This window comes from Cnephaeus nilssonii (genome assembly GCF_951640355.1).
Source record: "Cnephaeus nilssonii genome assembly, chromosome: 4".
NCBI classification, from domain to species: domain Eukaryota; kingdom Metazoa; phylum Chordata; class Mammalia; order Chiroptera; family Vespertilionidae; genus Cnephaeus; species Cnephaeus nilssonii.
Window position 1 is genome coordinate 42,831,558 of NC_137075.1, and position 21,799 is coordinate 42,853,356.

General features: G+C 39.3%; 1 protein-coding gene across 2 annotated transcripts in view; it reads right to left on the reverse strand.

Annotated features, from left to right (window-relative positions):
* Positions 1 to 1,329: 1,329 nt before the first annotated feature.
* FSIP1 (fibrous sheath interacting protein 1) overlaps positions 1,330 to 21,799 on the reverse strand; it is an 84,503-nt gene continuing 64,033 nt past the window's right edge. Inside the window, exon 11 of one of the 2 annotated variants that reach the window (XM_079769211.1) lies at positions 1,330 to 2,179. In XM_079769211.1, the coding sequence (XP_079625337.1) occupies positions 2,141 to 2,179 (39 nt within the window). In that variant the 3' untranslated portion in view covers positions 1,330 to 2,140. Of the gene's footprint in view, positions 2,180 to 4,803; positions 6,307 to 21,799 lie in introns of those variants that run through there. The other variant, XM_079769210.1, reaches the window with a different exon arrangement.

The following is a 21,799-nucleotide window of genomic DNA, read 5'->3' on the forward strand; positions in this document are numbered from 1 at the left end:
CCAGTCAAGGTTCCAAAGAAGAATACCCTTCCTCCTCTTCAGGAACCCTGCCCTGGATTGTAAAATGGAGCAGGGAAGGGGTCTGGAATTCAGCCTTGAGGACAAATCCACCTGGCACCGCAGTGGTAGCTGGGCAAGTTCCAGTCCAGCCAAAGCCTTAGTCTCCAGTTTATTCTTCATTTCACAACTAGAATATCAGTTACTTGCCAAATAGTAAAAAGAAAAAGTTTCTTATTTTATGCTATCAATAAAATGTAAAATTTTGCAGAATGCTCACAAGTGGGTTCTCTTTATTTATGAATAAAGAATGTTGATAGGAAAAGATATTTCATATGGAATTTTGTAAGTATATAAGTTTAACGGTGGGGGAAACCTCCAGTCAACAAGCAGCATTAAGGTGGGAAGAAAGAGCCCCCCTCCCTGCTGCATCCCCCACCCATGCACCCCCCACCAACCTCCCCTGCAAGGAGATGAAACTCCAAACACCAGCTGTGCTACCAAACTAACTGTGTGGCCTGCAGCAAATACCTCATATTAATCCCTAAATTACCCATGTTGAGGGCTATTTAAACACCAAACAAAACAGATTATGTGGGGAAAGGTTTGCAACTATACACCATTATTCATCTGTATTATAATTATGTCTCTATAAATTGTGTTTATTAGTCACATCCCAAATCTACCTGAGCATTAATAACTATTTTACACATTTGAAAGGGACATTATAAAGTTTTGAATTACACTCTGGCTAGAAGAAAATACAGAGCTCTTTGGGGAAAAAATAATGCATCATCCACCTCTTCAACGCCACGTCCTAAATAAAGGGTTTAATCCCAGCACATAGCACAGCAAAGCCTGTCGTCCTATAAAAAGGAAGTACTAAACCCTCAATTTAAGGACTACTTACAACCAATTAAAGTAAGGATACTTATCATTTAGTGTGTAAAAATGTATGCTGAAATATAATTAGTGCCTATGTATTAAAGCAGGATGGACTAAGCTAATTTGTGGAATGCCACAGGAAAGAAGACCCTGGGATTTAAAAAAAAAAAGAAAAGAAGAAAAAAAGAAAGAATGACCCTTGTGTTTGCACAGCAGCTAAGCAGCTTAATGTTCCTCTAACCCATCTGAATAGAAAGAGAGAGGAGTGGCCTCTCGCCATCCCATCAGCATATGTTATGCCTGCTTGGCTCTGCAGCCCTGCAACTAGGGTGCAAGCTGAAGAGCCGGGCTTTGTGCCCTCCACTCTTTTCCCAGCTTCATTTACATGGTAATGAGAGCAGGCCCCGGCCAGAAGGGAGAGCACCTGCCAAAAGTAAAGTCCTCACAATAACAAAACTGACATGTGCTGTGATAGCGCCAAAGTGCTGACTCAGATATTTCTTTAATCTCCCTTTAAAGCCATAACGTACTATTTGTGTTATTACTAGCTGGGAATTTTTATCAGTCTTGTACTGACAGCAATTATTTAACACATGCACAAAACAATAGAGTTTCACACCACTTAATAAACCTTTCAGCTCTGTGACTTCCAGTGTTCTCACTGGCTGGATTTTATGGTCTAGTAGCTCCTAAACAGTCAAGTTATACAAACCACAAAAACAGTATGAAAATTATTTGAAACAACCTTTCTTTGTGCCCTTGCAGATTTTTAAACAAATGAGGCAAGCTCCATGATTGTAGGCTCATTAAAAGATTTGTCTGCCCACTTTACTCTCCACACTTAACTGCTGCAATAAATCTCTGCCAAGGAATCAAGCTGATTGGTTGTTGACCTATCCATACATCTCATTTTTCAAAATAGCTGCCAGAGTAAGATTTAAGTATTTTAACAATCTAAGGTAGAGCTATACTGCTACCTTTCTTAGGAAAAAATAATTCATTCAAATACTTGAATGCCAACTCTGCTAAGCCTGGTAAAAGTATGGCACAAAGTACTGCCTTCCAATAGCGCCTAAATGAGGAGCTATGACCAAATAATGATAATAGAGGTTACAGATGTTTAAAGAACTCTCCTGGAGTTCAGGAGATATAGGTTATTGGCAACTCACTTAAGCACCGTATCTTGGTGTCCTCACCTTTTAACAACAGAGATATGACGGCTATGTCACCTACCTCCAAGGTTGTCCTGAAGATCAAGTCAAACTGCTGGGACAAGTACTTTGCAACCTATGATGCACTATAAAAATAAAGGGAATGATTAGGCTCTGCAAATGACACCAAGTGATCTTTTTGTTTTTCACTGATTCAAGGATTTTATATGTAATCATCTTGACCACTGAGGCCATGTGATCCCACTCCATTTACTATGAGTGATCAGTGGCAGTTTCCCTAACCCACTGTCAAGAAATATAAAGTCAGTCTAGAAGGAAACATAGACAATAAAATCTCAGGTATTTCTCTTAGTCATATTTTTTCCGATATATCTCCTTAGGCAAGGGATACAAAAATAAATAAATAAATAAATAAACAAATGGGACTACATCAAACTAAAAAGTTTTTTTGCTCAGCAAATAAAACCAATAAAATGAAAAGACGACCCACTGAATGGGAGAACATATTCACCAATGATACATCTGATAAGGGGTTAATATCCAAAATTTATAAAGAACTCATACAACTGTCCTGGCTGGTATATTCAGTGGTTAGAGTGTCCACCCACTCACTGAAGAGTCACGGTTTTGATTCTCAGTCAAGGGCTTCTATCCCAGGCCTCAGGGTATGTGCAGAAAGCAACCATATGATGTGTCTCTCTCACAATGATTTTTCTCTCTCTCCTTTCCTCTATACTCCCCTCACCCCTCCCTTCCACTCTCTCTAAAAATCAATGGAAAAATATCCTTGGGTGATTATTAACACACACACACACACACACACACACACACACACACACACATATTTAAAAAAAACAGAACTTATACAACTCAGTAAACAATCCAATTAAAAAATGGGTAGTCCCTGCCCTGGCCAGTGTGCTCAGTGATTAGAGTGTCAGCCCACTCACCAGAGTGTCTTGGGTTTGATTTAGTCAAGGGCACGTACCTGGGTTGCAGGTTCACTCCCTGACCCCAGTTGGGGCATGTGCAGGAAGCAACCAATAAATGTTTCTTTCTCTTCCTCTCTTTCTCTCTCCCCTCTATCCCCCACTCCCTTCCACTCTCTCTGAGAAAGCAATGAAAAAAAACATCATCTGGTGAGGATTAACAAAACAAAAAAGTTCATATTGTTACTACTATGAATAAAATTTCTTTTTTAAAAAAAGAAGAAGAAATGGTCAGTTCTGGTCAGTGTGGCTCAGTTGATTGAGCATCATTCCATACACCGAAAAGTCACCAGTTCAATTTCAGGTCAGGGCACATACCCAGGTTTTGGGTTTGGTCCCCAGTTGGGGTGCATGTAGGAGGCAACTGATCAATGTTTCTCTCTCACATAGGTGTTTCTCTCTCTCTACCTCTCCCTTTCTCTTTAAAATCAATTTCTTAAAGACATATTTAAAAAATGGGCAAATGACCCAAAATACACATCTCCAAAGAAAACATGCAGATGACCAACAGACATATGAAAAGATGCTCAATGTCACCAATCATCAGAGAAACACAAATTAAAACCATAATACAGTATCAATTAACAGGTATTTGAAATCTTTTTTCTTTAATGTTTTTAATGATTTCAGAGAGGAAGGGAGAAGAGAGAGATAGAAACATCAATAATGAGAATCATCTAATGGATGCCTCCTGCACACTCCACCCCCTACTTGGGATAGAGCTGGCAACCCAGGCACGTGCCCTGACCAGGAATCAAACTGTGACCTCCTGATTCATGGGTCGACACTCAACCACGGAGCAACATGGGCCGAGCCAGGTATTTGATATCTTAATACACTATTAAGAGTTCACCGATGGCAACATATTGCGTGAGTAACTGGCTCAGAAATTTAGACCACAGATGTTGATCGTGTGTTTTCAAATAATGTAGAGATTAAGTAAATAAAAATAACAGTGAGTTTGCTAATTCTCAGTTGTTGACATTAAATTCAAATATTAAAAGCAGACTTACTCACGAAATTACATTCTTCTATGTTTTTACATGTCACTGTTTATATAAACCTTAGATCCAAAGAAATGTAGAAGAGATTAGCTGAAAACTTCAAAGCTAGTAATAGGCACTTTAGCAAGAACATAATTAGATGGTGATTTCCTTGACATTACTTACTCAAAACATGCAGGGTTTAGACATGAAAGGATACAAATCATTTTGATGAATCATTTTAAGAAACACAAAGCAAGTTGCAATAGCCAACATTTAATTCTCAGAAATGACTCTATACAAAAATAAGCTAGAAAAAAATACCTGGCAAAAATTTGTAATACTACAAAATCTTAAGTAGAATAAGTATTTTGGAAATCATTAAATCTATAACATATGCAACAAAGAGTATATAGTGTATATATATATATATATATATATATATATATATATATATATAAAACTATATATATAAAATAGAAAAAACCTTAATTAAAAAATGAATAAAGATACAAATAGGCAATTCACCAAAGAAGAAATACAAACTGCCAATAAACATTTGGAAACATGTCCAAATTCGCTAGTAACCAAAAAATGCAAATTAAAGCAACAATACCATTTTAAACTATCAGACTGGCAATTTTCTGAATGATGGCACTGTTGGCATAGATATAGCAATTTGGAACACTGTTAGTACAAATATAAATTAAACATCATCTTTGGAGGGTAATTTGGCAACATAGAGCCAAACTCTTTACACATATACTCTGGCTCAGCAATTCCACATCGGAATTTATCTAAGAAAATAACTCAACAAATGCATAAATAAGGATGCTCACTGTATCATGATTTATAATAAAACAAATATAAACATACCTACAAATTAACAATTAGAGGACTGACTCAATAGACACCCTAATATAGTAGCATACTATTTAAAATGATGATTGTTGGGACCTAGCTGGTTTGGCACAGTGGATAGAGTGTCGGCCTGCAGACTAAAGGGCCTGCGGACTGAAGGGTCCCAAGTTTGATTCCAGTCAAGGGCAGGTGCTGGGGTTGCAGGCTCGATCCCCAGGAGGGGGCGTGCAGGAGGCAGCTGTTCAATGATTCTCTTCATTGATGTTTCTATCTCTCTCTCCCTCTCCCTTCCTCTCTGAAATCAATAAAAATATTTTTAAAAATAAAATTATGTTGGTCCCAGCCAGTGTTGCTCAGTGGTTGAGCATCAACCCATGAACCAAGAGGTCACTGGTTCAATTCCCAGTCAGGGCACATGCCTGGGTTGTGGGCTTGATCCCCAATAGAGGGCCTGGAGGAAGCAGCCAATCAATGTTTCTCTCTCATATTGATGTTTCTATCTCTCTATCCCTCTGCCTTCCTCTCTCTCTAAAAATCCATTTTTAAAAAAAACATATTTAAAATGATGAGATGTATATACTTTAACATAGAAATTTGCCCGTGATGTATTGTTAAATGAAAAGGCAGGCTATAAAATGTCTGTAGAATATGATCCCAGTGTTGTAAAAAGAAAGAAAGCAGGAAGGAAAGAGAAGAGAAAAGGTGGGGGGAAGGAAGAGGATGTCTGAGTGTAGTGATGGGAGTTGTGAGCAATGTGGAGAGCATGTGAATAGAAAAAATGTCAGGCAGGATAATGGCCAAGGTTAACTATGGTTGTATTATAGGTGAGTGATTTTTCCTTTCTTCTTTATATTTTCTGGGTTGCCTGAATTCTATAAAAAGCTATTATTGCCCTGACCGGTGTGTTCAGTGGTTAGAGCTTCAGCTAAAAAACCAAAGGGTCACGGGTTTGATTCCTGGTCAAAGGCATGTACCTGGGTTGCAGGTTTGATTCCTCACCCTGGTCAGGGCGCATGTGGGAGGCAATCAATCAATGTGCTCGCTCTCTCTCTGTCTCACAATAGAAAATATATATTTGGATGAGGATTGGGGGGGAGCCATTATCACTCTGAAAATAAATTTAAGTTGTAACCAGGTTTGCATAATTACTTTATAATTAAAGAAATCTTTCAATAAATTCAATTTAAAATTTTTAATCTTTCAACAAATTCTTCTTTATCTTTAAAATCAGTCGATTATTTCCAGTTCGAGAATCCTTTGTCTTCACAAAGCATGTTTCTAGTTACATATAAAACACACACACAAACGTTTTGTATGTCTGCAGAGACCCTTTTAGATGTTCTCTCCAATGGGAGAGGTATTTCAATGCAGGGGACTTGAAACGCAGACTGCTGCCACTGGTAACAAGGGCATGTAGAGCTGGTTGACCAAAAAGGAAACACAGAAAAGTTTGTAATACTTCATTCATTAAATGAACTGGGATAAATAACAATCACATTAGTAAATACTATGCCCAAAGAAATATTATTGAGAAATTCTAACTTAGGAGTTGAAAACAAGCGGAGTTGATATCAAGCTCAACAGCTGGAAAGATGTAGTAAACCCTTCTCTGTGTTCTCCAAAGTTGTCTCCTCTCATCTCTCCCAATTTAAGGAAGTAAAAGGCTATCCTAATAGGTGGTCAAACAAGTTCAACTAAGCCCCACCATTTTACATAGACATTGTGAATTACCCTAAAAAGGAACAAATTGTTTCCTACTTCTTAACATACCCACGAGGTTAAGTTGAGAATATCCTTTCTGTTTCCAAGATTACACATATGGTTACAATAAATCTTTTATTTCAGTTTTTGTTTCTTGGCCATCATTTAGATCATATCTAATAACCCAGGTCAGACTCACTTTAAAAAGATAGTTGGACACTTTCCATGGAACCTTTTCCCTCACCATTCTTAGATTCTCCTAGAAATTTACTAGTGCCTATTTCTTCTAAAACCCTATACAACTAGAATTTTGATGAAATTTTTCACTTTTTTAAAGAATAAATGTTTCTATATAACGCATAAGTCACTTTGTTCTTCTCTAACACTGCCCTGACCAGTACAGTAGTCAGTAGCCATATATGGCTATTAAGCAACTAAAATATGACTACTCTGGATCACACTGGATTTCAAAACATAATATGAATAATAATATATTTTATTAATAATTTCATACGGGTTATATATTACAACAATATTTTGGTATATTGAGTTAAATATAATTACATCTGTTTCTTTTTACCTTTTTTAAGTGACCATTAAAAGACAAATTATATGTATAGTTCACATTGTATTTCTTCAGAAGTGCTGGTCTAGAATGTAAGTTCATCCTGTCAGCATTCTTATTACCATTTCTATAACTCTGAAAATAGTGGCCTTTTGCAGGATGTTTGCTCCCTCCACCACATTCTGTGAAATGTCTGACACTGATTACTCACTCTACCCAAAACACACACACACACACACACACACTAAAAACCTCTGTGTTGACTGGAATCTCCAGGGTACCTGAGTAGGAGCACTCTGTGCACCTGCGATCAGTGTTCCTCCCCTGGATGTTGTGCCCTCTGAGCCATATCGACTTTAGAAACTGGGAGAGGTCACAGTCTGCTCCTACTAATGGAAGAGGTAACTTTCATTTTGGGGTTGAAACTCACTTCCCACAAGGCAGACACATTGAAAGTGCTCTAGCAATTCCCCAGCAAAACTCATTAATTCCCTTAGTTCCCCCAGTGCACTAGCATGAAATGGTAACCAATTTTTACCTGACTGGAAGTAGGCTACTGTTTCAATTAGGATTGCTTTCATAGAAGAAAAAAGACTATCTGCTTGACATAACCAAGGTTAGTTTGTTTTTCTTCCTTAAGAAATTGGTCAGAGGTGAGCAGAGAAGGGCGAGGCAGTGGCTTCATGATGGCATCACAGCCTCTACCTTTTGCTGGGCCCTTGTGGTCTCAAAATGCCACCCGAAGTTCAGGGAATGTTTCTACGCTCCGATCAAGAGAAAGGATGGAGGGGGAAAGGCGCATGTCAGCTGCGGCTCTCTCTTTTTATCAGAACATGCCTGCTTCTGTCTCATGGTTCACATGACCATATAAAAGAAGCTGGGACATTGAGTATTTTTAACTAGACAAATCAGTAAGAAAGAAGGGTAAATGGACTTGGGGTAAGCAATTGGTAATGTCCACCATAGCTATATTTTTTAGAACAAATGATTGCAATTCTTTCAGAGAGAAAACTACCTACAAAGATAAAGATTATAGGAGAAATCCAACATAATCTACAATAATAATGGAGGTTATAAATTGAGAGAAAGAAGCCTTGAGAATGTAACATCTACTATGTGAATCATTTCATTTTACTGAACTTGCTTGAATAGTCCCTATATTAACTTTCAGCATCATATTTGTTGATAGTAAAAGTTTAATGAAACACTAATAAAAAGTTTCTAAAACACAGTTCAGATCATATCAAACAGCTGCTCAGAAAACTTGATCCAGCCTGCCACAGGTTGCTATTAAATATGGCCCCATTCTGTCTTTATGATTTTATGTTCCTCTGTTTCCTTCCTGTCAACCTGGATAAAAGTAGACCCTTCGTCACAGAAAGAGTTTTGTCCCAAGTCATTTGCAAAACACCAAACTCCTGTCAACAATCTGACCTAATAACAAATTCAACATTCCACTCTAACAATTATCTGAAGCACTGTTGTTATTGCTAAGCTTTACCCTTTTTAGGACTGTCTTTACCCCCTTGCAATCTCAATCACCACAATTAGAAGAGCTTCTGTAATTAAAAAATATATATATATATATATATCCATCCCAGCCAGTGTGGCACAGTGGTTTTTTTGAGTACTGACCTATGAACCAAGAGGTCACCATTCGATTTCCAGTCAGGGCACATGCCTGGGTTGCAGCCTCGATCCCCAGCGTAGAGCATGCAGGAGGCAGGCAATCAATGATTCTCTCTCATCATTGATGTTTCTCTCTCTCTCCCTCTCCTCTCAGAAATCAACTATATATATATATATATATATATATATATATATATATATATATATTTTTTTTAAGTTGTAAACATTACTTTTAGTACTTCACAAGTGGTAAGGTCCACGTGATGCCAAGTTGAGGGTAGGAGAGCTGTGTTGGCTGTGGTTGCTGAGCCGGTGGCTAGGGGCACTCACTAAGTGACTTGCTCCCAAACAAGAGCCCTGAAGAAAGCCTGTTTCAAATTCTTGCTGCAGCAAAATTCAAACTTCTAAAATGTCATGTATCTTTGTGTCATTAGCATAAAGTCAAAACTATATGATTAGTCCATAATTGCTACTTATCTTGTTCCCTAAAATGGCCCAAGTTTTCCCACATCTGGACCTTTGCCACGAAATACCTTCTTTCTATAATGCCCACCCCCATCTACACAATGTGAAGGCTTACTCCTTCCCCAAGATTCAACTTGGATTTCACATTTTCCACAAAGCCTTTCTGGATCCCTCCACTATGGCCCTCGCTAATTTGAACAATACAGCACTTTCTTTGCATTTCTCATGCCACTTGTTTTAATTCTGCCTTATCATATTTGTTTAGTAGCTCTATCCCCTACCGCTTGATCAAAAGCTTGACTCTATGCCCCACCTTTCAAAGAGAGTTTCAGACATACTAAACACACAAAAGTTTTTGTGTTTAACTAAATCTGGATTTCTTTTTTTCTATTTGACAGAACAATTTAAACTAATCTTGCAATATTATTGACTGCCATGGTTTTCAAAATCTGGTCATGAATTAGGACCCTCAAAATAATAATTAGCCCATTGCTTTTCATGTGGAGTTCCAGAGAAAACTATTACAAATATCTGAAGGGATACCCTATGGCTTTCTGCGCAGGGAAGAAAGACTGCCTACAAGTGTCTGCGCAGGCACTCACTATTTCCCTGTGCAGCCCACTGTCCCCTGGCCCCATAAATTTAGCAGCAGTTTCTTGAGCTTCTGCAGAGAAGGAACAGATTTCCTAAACCAAAATTAAAACTCAGGATTTTTGTGCCATTTCCAGGTGAGCTTCCATTTAAAATGTAGCTTTAAGATGCAAGAAGTCTTAGAATGACTGGGACATTTCAAAGTGCTATTATCCTAGCTAATAAAACAGTAATATGCAAATTGACCGCACCTTCGCTACGCCCAAGCCACGCCCACCAGCCAAGCCATGCCCACCAGCCAATCAGAACGAGTATGCAAATAAGCCCGACCAAGATGGCGGGTAATTTGCATACATAGGCGCCCTGAGCTGACCCCCTGCCACGGATTGCAGGGAGCTGGGTGTCTGCTTGGCTCCAGGGGCTTTTGGCCTGGAGCCGAGCGGACCCCCTGCCATCGGAGGCGGACCCCCTGACATCGGAGCGGACCCCCTGTGCACGAGCGGACCCCCTGCCATCAGAGGCGGACCCCCTGCCATCGGAGCTGGGTGTCCGCTCCAGCTCCAGGCCAAAAGCCCGCCGGGGGCTTTCGACTTGATGCATGAGCGGAACCCCTGCCATCGGAGGCAGGGAGCTGGGACTGGCAGGCGCTGGCTCCAGCCAAGCCCCGCAGCGCCAGCCAAGGCAGGCGGAACCCAAGCCACGCCCCGATCGGGGACCCGGACTGGCAGGCGCTGGCTCCAGCCAAGCCCCGCCGAGCCAGCCAAGGCAGGCGGAACCCAAGCCACACCCCGATCGGGGACCAGGGCAGGCGGCGTGGGTCAGCGCCCTAGCCACTGCCCTGATCCAAGCCGCCATCACACCACCTGCCTGTTCCAAGCTACAATGGGGGCCCGGGCAAGCAGCGGGGGGCAAAGCCCTAGGCCGGTGCTTGCCTGGATCGCGGACCCAGGCTGGCGGCGTGTGGCAGTACCGCACACTGCTGGTGGGGTCCAAGCCGAGGGGTCCTGGGCAACTTCTGCCAAGGCCCGCCTGTGGGCTCGAGCAGAGGGAAAAAGCTGGCAACTTGGGAGGGCATTGCTCCCTCTGGAGCCCCAGCTTCCGCTTCCCAGCTGTGAAAATTGACAACCGGTAGGAGGAAGTCCCACCCCCACAGAAACGGCCAGAATCAGCCATTGGTCACACAGCTCAAAGGCCTGACAGTTAAGACTCATTCACCTGTATCTCAGACCATGGCAGTAGAGAGGTGGGACTATGTCCAAAGAAAAACTGTTGATACAACGTAGCTCTGCAGCAGAAAGATGCCGACATTATCGACAGAAAATGTCTGAAGAGCAAAGGGCATCTGATCTTGAAAGAAGGCGACGCCTGCGACAGAATGTATCTGAAGAGCAGCTATTGGAAAAACGTCGCTCTGAAGCCGAAAAACACCGGCATCTTCGACAGAAAATGTCGAAAGACCAACGTGCCTATGAAGTTGAAAGAAGGCGGTGGCGAAGACAGAAGTCTAGAGAACAGTCATCAACAAGTACTAGCAATATTGGTAGAAACTGCCTTCTCAGCAATAATGGAGTATATGAGGATGCAATTCTCGAACATAGTTGTGGTGGAATGACTGTTAGATGTGAATTTTGCCTATCACTAAATTTCTCTGATGAAAAACCATCCGATGGGAAATTTACTCGATGTTGTAGCAAAGGGAAAGTCTGTCCAAATGATATACATTTTCCAGAATACCCAGCATATTTAAAAAGAGTAATGACAAACGAAGATTCTGACAGTAAACATTTCATGGAAAATATTCGATCCATAAATAGTTCTTTTGCTTTTGCTTCCATGGGTGCAAATATTGCATCGCCATCAGGGTATGGGCCATACTGTTTTAGAATACACGGACAAGTTTATCACCGTACTGGAACTTTACATCCTTCAGATGGTGTTTCTCGGAAGTTTGCTCAACTCTATATTTTGGATACAGCTGAAGCTACAAGTAAATGATTAGCAATGCCAGAGAACCAGGGCTGCTCAGAAAGACTCATGATCAACATCAATAACCTCATGCATGAAATAAATGAATTAACAAAATCGTACAAAATGCTACATGAGGTAGAAATGGACGCCAAATCTGAAGCAGCAGCAAAAGGTATAGCTCCCACAGAAGTAACTATGGCAATTAAATATGATCGTAACAGTGACCCAGGTAGATATAATTCTCCCCGTGTAACCGAGGTTGCTGTCATATTCAGAAATGAAGATGGAGAACCTCCTTTTGAAAGGCACTTGCTCATTCATTGTAAACCAGATCCCAGTAATCCAAGTGCCACTAAAATGAAACAAATCAGTATCGTTTCCTACATTAGATGCAATGACATATCCTATTCTTTTTCCACATGGTGAATAAGGCTGGGGAACAGATACTGCATTAAGACTCAGAGACAACAGTGTACTCAACAATAATACTAGATAAAATGTAAGGACACGAGTCACTCAAATGCAGTATTATGGATTTCATCTCTCTGTGCGGGACACATTCAATCCTATTTTAAATGCAGGAAAATTAACTCAACAGTTTATTGTGGATTCATATTCAAAAATGGAAGCAAATCGGATAAATTTCATTAAAGCAAACCAATCTAAGTTGAGAGTTGAAAAATATAGTGGTTTGATGGATTATCTCAAATCTAGGTCTGAAAATGACAATGTACCTATTGGTAAAATGATAATACTCCCATCATCTTTTGAGAGTAGTCCCAGAAATATGCAGCAGCGATATCAGGATGCTATGGCAATTGTAACGAAGTATGGCAAGCCCGATTTATTTATAACCATGACATGCAACCCTAAATGGGCAGATATTACAATCAATCTACAACGCTGGCAAAAAGTTGAAAACAGACCTGACTTGGTAGCCAGAGTTTTTAATATTAAGCTGAATGCTCTTTTAAATGATGTATGCAAATTCCATTTATTTGGCAAAGTAATAGCTAAGATTCATGTCATTGAATTTCAGAAACAAGGACTGCCTCACGCTCACATATTATTGATATTAGATAGTGAGTCCAAATTACGTTCAGAAGATGACATTGACCGTATAGTTAAGGCAGAAATTCCAGATGAGGACCAGTGTCCTCGACTTTTTCAAATTGTAAAATCAAATATGGTACATGGACCATGTAGAATACAAAATCCAAATAGTCCATGTATGGAAAATGGAAAATGTTCAAAGGGATATCCGAAAGAATTTCAAAATGTGACCACTGGAAATATTGATGGATATCCCAAATACAAACGAAGATCTGGTAGCACCATGTCTACTGGAAATAAAGTTGTCGATAACACCTGGATTGTCCCTTATAATCCATATTTGTGCCTTAAATATAACTGTCATATAAATGTTGAAGTCTGTGCATCAATTAAAAGTGTCAAATATCTATTTAAATACATCTATAAAGGGCACGATTGTGCAAATATTCAAATTTCTGAAAAAAAAAAAATTATCAATCATGACGAAGTACAGGACTTCATTGACTCCAGGTATGTGAGCGCTCCTGAGGCTGTTTGGAGACTTTTTGGAATGCGAATGCATGACCAGTCTCATGCAATCACAAGATTAGCTATTCATTTGCCAAATGATCAGAATTTGTATTTTCATGCCGATGATTTTGCTGAAGTTTTAGATAGGGCTAAAAGACATAACTCAACTTTGATGGCTTGGTTCTTATTGAATAGAGAAGACTCTGATGCACGTAATTATTATTATTGGGAGATTCCACAGCATTATGTGTTTAATAATTCTTTGTGGACAAAACGCCGAAAGGGTGGGAATAAAGTATTAGGTAGACTGTTCACTGTGAGCTTTAGAGAACCAGAACAATATTACCTTAGACTTTTGCTTCTGCATGTAAAAGGTGCGATAAGTTTTGAGGATCTATTAACTGTAGGAGGTGTAACTTATGATACATTTCATGAAGCTGCTAAACACCGAGGATTATTACTTGACGACACTATCTGGAAAGATACGATGGACGATGCAATCATCCTTAATATGCCCAAAAAACTACGGCAACTTTTTGCATACATATGTGTGTTTGGATGTCCTGCTGCTGCAGACAAATTTTGGGATGAGAATAAATCTCATTTTATTGAAGATTTCTGTTGGAAATTGCACCGAAGAGAAGGTGCCTGTGTGAACTGTAAAATGCATGCCCTTAAAGAAATTCAAGAGATATTCACATTGCATGGAATAAAATGCTCCCATTTCAAACTTCTGGACTATCCTTTATTAATGAATGCAAATACATGTGATGTATCGTACGAACGACAACAGGCAGAAGTTCTGATAAATTCTCTGAATGATGAACAGTTGGCAGCCTTTCAGACTACAACTTCAGCCATGGAAGATCAAACTGTACACCCCAAATGCTTTTTCTTGGATGGTCCAGGTGGTAGTGGAAAAACACATCTGTATAAAGTTTTAATACATTATATTAGAGGTCGTGGTGGTACTGTTTTACCCACAGCATCTACAGGAATTGCTGCAAATTTACTTAATGGTGGAAGAACCTTTCATTCCCAATATAAATTACCAATTCCATTAAATGAAACTTCAATTTCTAGACTCGATATAAAGAGCGAAGTTGCTAAAACCATTAAAAAGGCCCAACTTCTTATTATTGATGAATGCACCATGGCATCCAGTCATGCTTTAAACGCCATAGACAGATTACTAAGAGAAATTATGAATTTGAATGTTGCATTTGGTGGGAAAGTTCTCCTTCTTGGAGGAGATTTTCGACAATGTCTCAGTATTGTGCCACATGCTATGCGATCAGCCATAGTACAAACGAGTTTAAAGTACTGTGATGTTTGGGGATGTTTCAGAAAGTTGTCTCTTACAACAAATATGAGATCAGAGGATTCTGCTTATAGCGAATGGTTAGTAAAACTTGGAGATGGCAAACTTGATAGCAGTTTTCATTTAGGAATGGATATTATTGAAATTCCCCATGAAATGATTTGTAATGGATCTATTATTGAAGCCACCTTTGGAAATAGTATATCTATAGATAATATTAAAAATATATCTAAACGTGCGATTCTTTGTCCAAAACATGAGCACGTTCAAAAATTAAATGAAGAAATTTTGGATATACTTGATGGAGATTTTCACACATATTTGAGTGATGATTCCATTGACTCAACAGATGATGCTGAAAAGGAAAATTTTCCCATTGAATTTCTAAATAGTATTACTCCTTCAGGAATGCCGTGCCATAAATTAAAATTGAAAGTGGGTGCAATCATCATGCTATTGAGAAATCTTAATAGTAAATGGGGTCTTTGTAATGGTACCAGATTTATTATCAAAAGATTACGACCTAACATTATCGAAGCTGAAGTATTAACAGGATCTGCAGAGGAGAGGTTGTTCTGATTCCAAGAATTGATTTGTCCCCATCTGACACTGGCCTCCCATTTAAATTGATTCGACGACAGTTTCCTGTGATGCCAGCATTTGCGATGACTATTAATAAATCACAAGGACAAACTCTAGACAGAGTAGGAATATTCCTACCTGAACCCGTTTTCGCACATGGTCAGTTATATGTTGCTTTCTCTCGAGTTCGAAGAGCATGTGACGTTAAAGTTGTAAATACTTTATCTCAAGGGAAATTAGTCAAGCACTCTAAAAGTGTTTTCACTCTTAATGTGGTATACAGGGAGATATTAGAATAAGTTTAATCACTTTATCAGTCATTATTTGCATCAATGTTGTTTTTATATTATGAGTTTGTTATTGTTGTTATATCATTTTGTTATTATTTATTAATAAAATTATGTATTATTTTCATATACACTGTACTCATTTCCTTTTATCTCTCACACTTTTATTATAGAGAGAGGGCAAAGAGCAAAATTAAAATATTTCCTCTAATTAATTCCCTTTTAATGTGCACAAATTTCGTGCACCGGGCCACTAGTAATAGGTATATCTGCTTTTGATTCCAATATGAGCTTACTTTTTGTCTAGAATCATCTCTAAAACAAGATAATGGTTTGCTGCTGATAGGTGTACACACAAAAAATTGTGGAGAAAGATTTTTGGTTTCTATTAGATTCAAGTATACAAAATTGCAAATACTCTATCATTACTTTTTGAACTATGAAAAGAACAGTTATATTTGATTCAAACTAATATATTTTTTTATTTTTTATTTATGTGTAAGGACCAGTCTTTTTGTTTTTATTTTTTTCATTTGTAAATCATTTTTATTTTTTAGTTACAGTTGACATACATTATTTTATTCATTTCAGGTATACACCCCAGTAATTTGACATACATTACATTCATTTCAAGTGTACACCCCAGTAATGGGACATTAACATAACTTACTAAGTGATCATTCCAATAAATCTCATACCCGTCTGACACCATATATAGTTATTAGAATATTGACTATATGCCATATACTATATTTTACATCACCATAACTGTTCTGTAACAACCAATTTGTACTCTCCAATCCCTTTGCCTTTTTTCACTCATCTCCCCGCACCCCCATTTCATCTGGCAACTGTCAAAATGTTCTCTGTATCTATGAGTCTGTTTCTGTTCTGCTTAATTTGTTATTATTTTTGTTTCAATTGTTAATAGATATGTATTAGTTGCAATTTTTCTGTTCATATTTTTATCTTTTTTCTTCTTCTTCTTAAAGAAGACCCTTTAACATTGCATGTAATACTGGTTTGTTAGTGATGAACTCCTTTAGCTTTTTCTTGTCTGGGAAGCTCTTTATCTGTCCTTCTATAGCTTTGCTGGTAGAGTAATCTTGGTTGTAGGTCCTTTCTTTTCATCACTTTGAGTATTTCTTGCCACTCCTCTGGCCTGCAAAGTTTCTATTGAGAAATCAACTGACAGTCTTATGGGAGCTCCCTTGTAGGTAACTAACTGCCTTTCTCTTGCTATTTTTAAGATTCTCTCTTTGTCTTTAACCTTTGCACTTTAATTGTGATGTATCTTGGTGTGGGCCTCCCTGGGTATATCTTGTTTGAGACTCTCTGTGCTTCTTGGACTTGTATGTCTATTTCCTTCACCCGGTTAGGGAAGTTTTCTGTCGTTATTTATTCAAGTAAGTTTTCAATTTCTGCTCTCTCTTTTCTCCTTCTGGCACCTCCATGATGCAAATGTTGGTACACTTAGTACACTAGAAATTTGGAATACTTTTTCTTTTTGTTCTTCTGATTGGTTGTTTTTTGCTTCTTCATATTCCAAATCACTGATTTCATTCTCACCTTCATCTATTCTACTGTTGACTCCCTGTAAATTATTCTTCATTTCAGTTAATATATCCTTCATTTCTGACTGGTCCTCTTTCATGCTGTTGAAGTTCTCACTAAGTTCATTGAACATCCTATAATCAGTGTTTTGAACTTTGCATCTAGTAGATTGCTTGTATCCATTTTGTATAATTCTTTTTCTGGAGGTTTTTTCTGTTCTTACATTTGGAGCATTTTTTTTTGCCTTCTCATTTTGGCCACCTCCCTGTGTTTGTTTCTATGTATTAGGTAGAACTGTTATGTCTCCCAGGCTTGATAGAGTGACCTAATGTAGTATGTATTCTGTAGGGTCCAGTAGCACAGCCTCCCCAATCACCCAAGCTGGGCACTCGAAGTACACCTCCCTCCCTCTCTTCCCCCAGTATGGGCTGTGTAAACTCTTCTCTTGTAGTTGAGGCTTAATTGCTGTTGGCACATCAATGAGAGAGCTTTACCTCCAGGCCAATTAGCTGCAAGGACTCCAATCACTGTTGAGGATCAGCTGTAACAGAGTGGGAGTTACTTTAGCAAGGCTCTGGTGCCCACTGAGTTGCCTCTTGAGTGTGTTGCTTGTGGAGGTGGTTAGGTGGTGCTTCAATGTGGTCTGAAGCTGTCCAACTGGGTGGGCTGGCTCTGGGGCCTATCAGGACAGGGTCAGCCACTGCCTGTGTTCTGCCCAGAACCACCCAGCATGAGCTACAAAGTGATCTACAGATGGCTGCTACTTGTTCTAGGCTTGGAGGTGCCCAGGTGGGCCAAGCTGCAAACAAAGGCCAGTTGCTACTAGTGCCCAGCCACTTAGTGAGAAATATAGGGCATGCTGAGGCCTGATGCTGCTTCTTTGAGATCTTTTAGGAAAATCTGAAATATGAGCAAGACAGGAAAAGCCACTAGAAACAACTTGGTTGGACCAAAAGTTGGGTTAGACAGGGCCTCAGGGAATCATCAGGGTTGGGTAAACAATGTGAGCCAGGTTGAAGGAGTCTCAGATATAGTACTGCTGGCTCTGTGGGAGAGGGCTCATCCAAGGAACAATGGCCTCTGCCAGCACTTGAGTCTGGAAGAAAACTGTCCCCCCAGACTCTCACCCTGATACTGGACAATTCAATTCCTCCCCCTATGCCTCTGGTGCCTTTCAAGCTGCTATCCCAGTGCTGGAGCTCAGAGGGAGTGAGAGCGAGTAAGTCTGTGTGCAGGCCCTATAAGAGGAATGGTCTGGACTCCAGCAGCCCTCCGTCTCCCTCAGCCTCAACCTCAACCTCCACTGGTTTTTACAGCCAGAAGTTACGAGGGCTTCTCTTCCTGACACTGGAACTTTGGGCTGGGGAGCCTGGTGTGGAGTTGGGACCCCTTGCTCCTCAGGAGGGACCTCCACAGCCAAGATATCCCTCCGATTTTTATCTCCCACGCGTGGGTGTGGGAACACCCCTTCTGCGTCTCCGTCCCTCCTACCAGTTTCAATGTGGCTTCTTCTTTAATCCCCTAGTCATAGGCCTTCCATTCAGCCAGATTTCAGGTGGTTCTGAATGGTGGTTGTTTAGTTGTAGTTTTTATTTGATGTGGTCATGGGAGGAGGTGAGTACCACGTTTACCTGTGCCGCCATCTTGCCCAGAAGTCCTCTAGTTCAAACTAATATTTATTAAACTCCAGTATTTCATATTGTTTTTAAATTATATTCTAGAACTTTTTTATTTATAACAAAATATAGATAATCCTTAAAGCAGTGAAAATGCATCAGACATTAAGAGAATGAATACACATGCCACAGACTGGGGGAAATATTTGCAAAACACAGATCTGATAAATGGACTTCCATCCAAAATATTCACAGAACTCTTAAAAATGCAATAATAAGAAAAAAAGCAATCCAATCTCACAATGGGGAAAGATCTGAACAGACACCTCAGTAAATAAAAAATACAGATGGCAAATAAGGATATGAAAAGATGTTCAGCATCACATGTCATTAGGCAATTACAAATTAGAACAGTGAGATACCACTACACCTATTAGAATGGCTAAAATCCAACACACTGACACCAAATGCTGACAAGGATACAAGGAACAGGAACTCTCATTCCTTTGTGGTGGGAATATAATGGTGCAGCCACTTTGGAAGACAGTCTGGCAATTTCTTACAAAATTAAATACAGACTACCATAGGCTCCAACAATCACACTCCTAGGTATTTACCTAAGTAAGCTGAAAATTTACATCCACACAAAAACCTGCACTCAAATGTTTGCAGTAGTTTTATTCATAGTTGCCAAAACTTGGAAGTAACCAAGATGTGCTTTAGTAGATGAATATGGTACATCTACACAATGGAGTATTTTTCATCAATAAAAAGAAATGAATACATAAAAACATGAAGAAATTTTAAATACATATTGCTAAGTGAAAAAAGCCAATCTAAAATTCTGTATACTCTATTATACTCTATTATTCCAACTAGAATAATATGACACTCTGGAAACTATTAAGACAGTAAAAATAAAACTTTCTGGAAAATTATAAAGACAGTAAAAAAGATCAGTGGTTGTCAATGATTCATGCAGAGTGAGAGGGATGAATAGGTGGAGCACAGGTGATTTTTAAGGCAATGAAACTGCCACATACTCTGTATGATACTATAACGGTGGGTACATGTCATATATTTGTTTAAACCATAGAATATACAACACAAAGAGTGAACCCTAATGAAAACTATGGACTTCAGTTAACAGTAATGTATCAATATTGGCTCATCAATTGTAAGAAATGTACCACACTATAGCAAGATGTTACTAAGAGGGAAAATTGTGGATCAGTGGTTGCTAAGGATTGAGAGGATAGGAGGAGGAATGAATGAATGGGTAGAACACAGAATATTTAGGAAATGAAATATTTAGGGAATGATACTATAATGGTAGAAAAATGACATAATGCATTTGTTAAAATCTACATAACTGTACAACACAAAAAATACACCCTAGCCTGGCTGGTGTGGCTCAGTAGTTGAGTGTTGACCTATGAACCAGAAGGACATGGTTCGATTCCTGGTCAGGGCACATGCCTGGGTTGCAAGCTTGATCCCCAGTGGGGGGGGGCATGCAGGAGGCAGCCAACTGGTGATTCTCCCTCATCATTGATATTTTTATCTCTCTCCCCCTCTCCCTTCCTTTCTGAAATCAATAAAAATATAATTTTTGTGAAAAAGAATACACCCTAATGTAACATGGATATTAATTCATAATAATATGTCAATATTGGTTCATCAGTTATATCACATTAATGCAAGATGTTAATAATAGGAGAAACTGAAAGTGGGTAGACAGGAATTCTATACTTTCTGTACATTTTTTTATAAACCTAAAACTGTTCTAAAAAATAAAGTCTATTAAAATTTTTATTTCCTAAGAATCCCAAAACACCAATATGAAAGAATATGCTCATAGCATTATTTACAGTAGCTGAGATCTGGAAACAGTCCAAGTGCCCATCAATAGATGAGTAGATAAGAAAGCTGTGACAAATCTACACTAATAAAAGAGAAAGATGCAAATTGACCGTACCTTAGTGACGCCCACCAGCCAATCAGGAGTGAGCATGCAAATTAACCCAACAAAGATGGTGGGTTAATTTGCATACACAGGCACCGAGTGGCCTGAGGACAGGATGCTTGCATCATCACCATAGCAATGATGCAGGCATTCCGCACATCCCCAGCCACTCCAGGCCTCTGGGCAGCGTGGGAAGGCAGAAAGGTGGCTCTGGCCAGAGCCAAGGCGGTGCTGGCAGCCAGGGGAAGGAAGGCCCATTCTTGCATGAATCTTTGTGCATCGGGCCTCTAGTTCTATATAATAAAAACCTAATATGCAAATCTACCGAACAGTGGAATAACCAGCATAATGACACTGACTACCAGGGAGCAGATGCTCAACACCAGAACCGCCCCAAGCCCACAGGCCCTGTCCCATGGCAGTGGCAGGGGGCAAGGCTGGCAAGCGGGCGGCGCCAGGCCAGCCAAAGTGGTGTCAGCGGGGGCCCCCGATCACCCCACCTGTCACATCCTGATCACCGGCCAGGCCTAGGGACCCTACCCATGCATGAATTTTGTGCACCAGGCCTGTAGTTTATACAATAATACTATGCAACTGTAAAAAAAGAAGGATCTCTTACCCTTTGAGACAGCTTGGAGGGACCTGGAGAGTATTATACTAAGCACAATAAGCCAGCAGAGAAAGACAAGTATCACATGATGTCACTTATATGTAGAATCTAATGAACAAAATAAACTGATGAACAAAATATATTCAGAGACATTGAAGCATAGAACAGACTGATAAATCTCAAAGGGAAGGTGGGGTGGGAGGTGATTAACCAAAGAACGTACATGCATAACCCACAGACACAAACAACAGTGTGGTGATGGTCTGAGGCAGGGGTTGGGAGCGGGATAGAAAGGGTCGATGGGGGGATAAAGGGATATCTGTAATACTTTTAATAATAAAGATAAATTTTAAAAGACTTTTTTAATTTATCAGGGAGTGCATTTATTAAATCTAATATATGTTTCAATTTAAAAAACTGTTCAATGTAGAAAGTTTAAGTAATAATAGCTAACACTTTAGAAAGCTAAAGTTAGGAAAGGCAGTAAGAAAGGA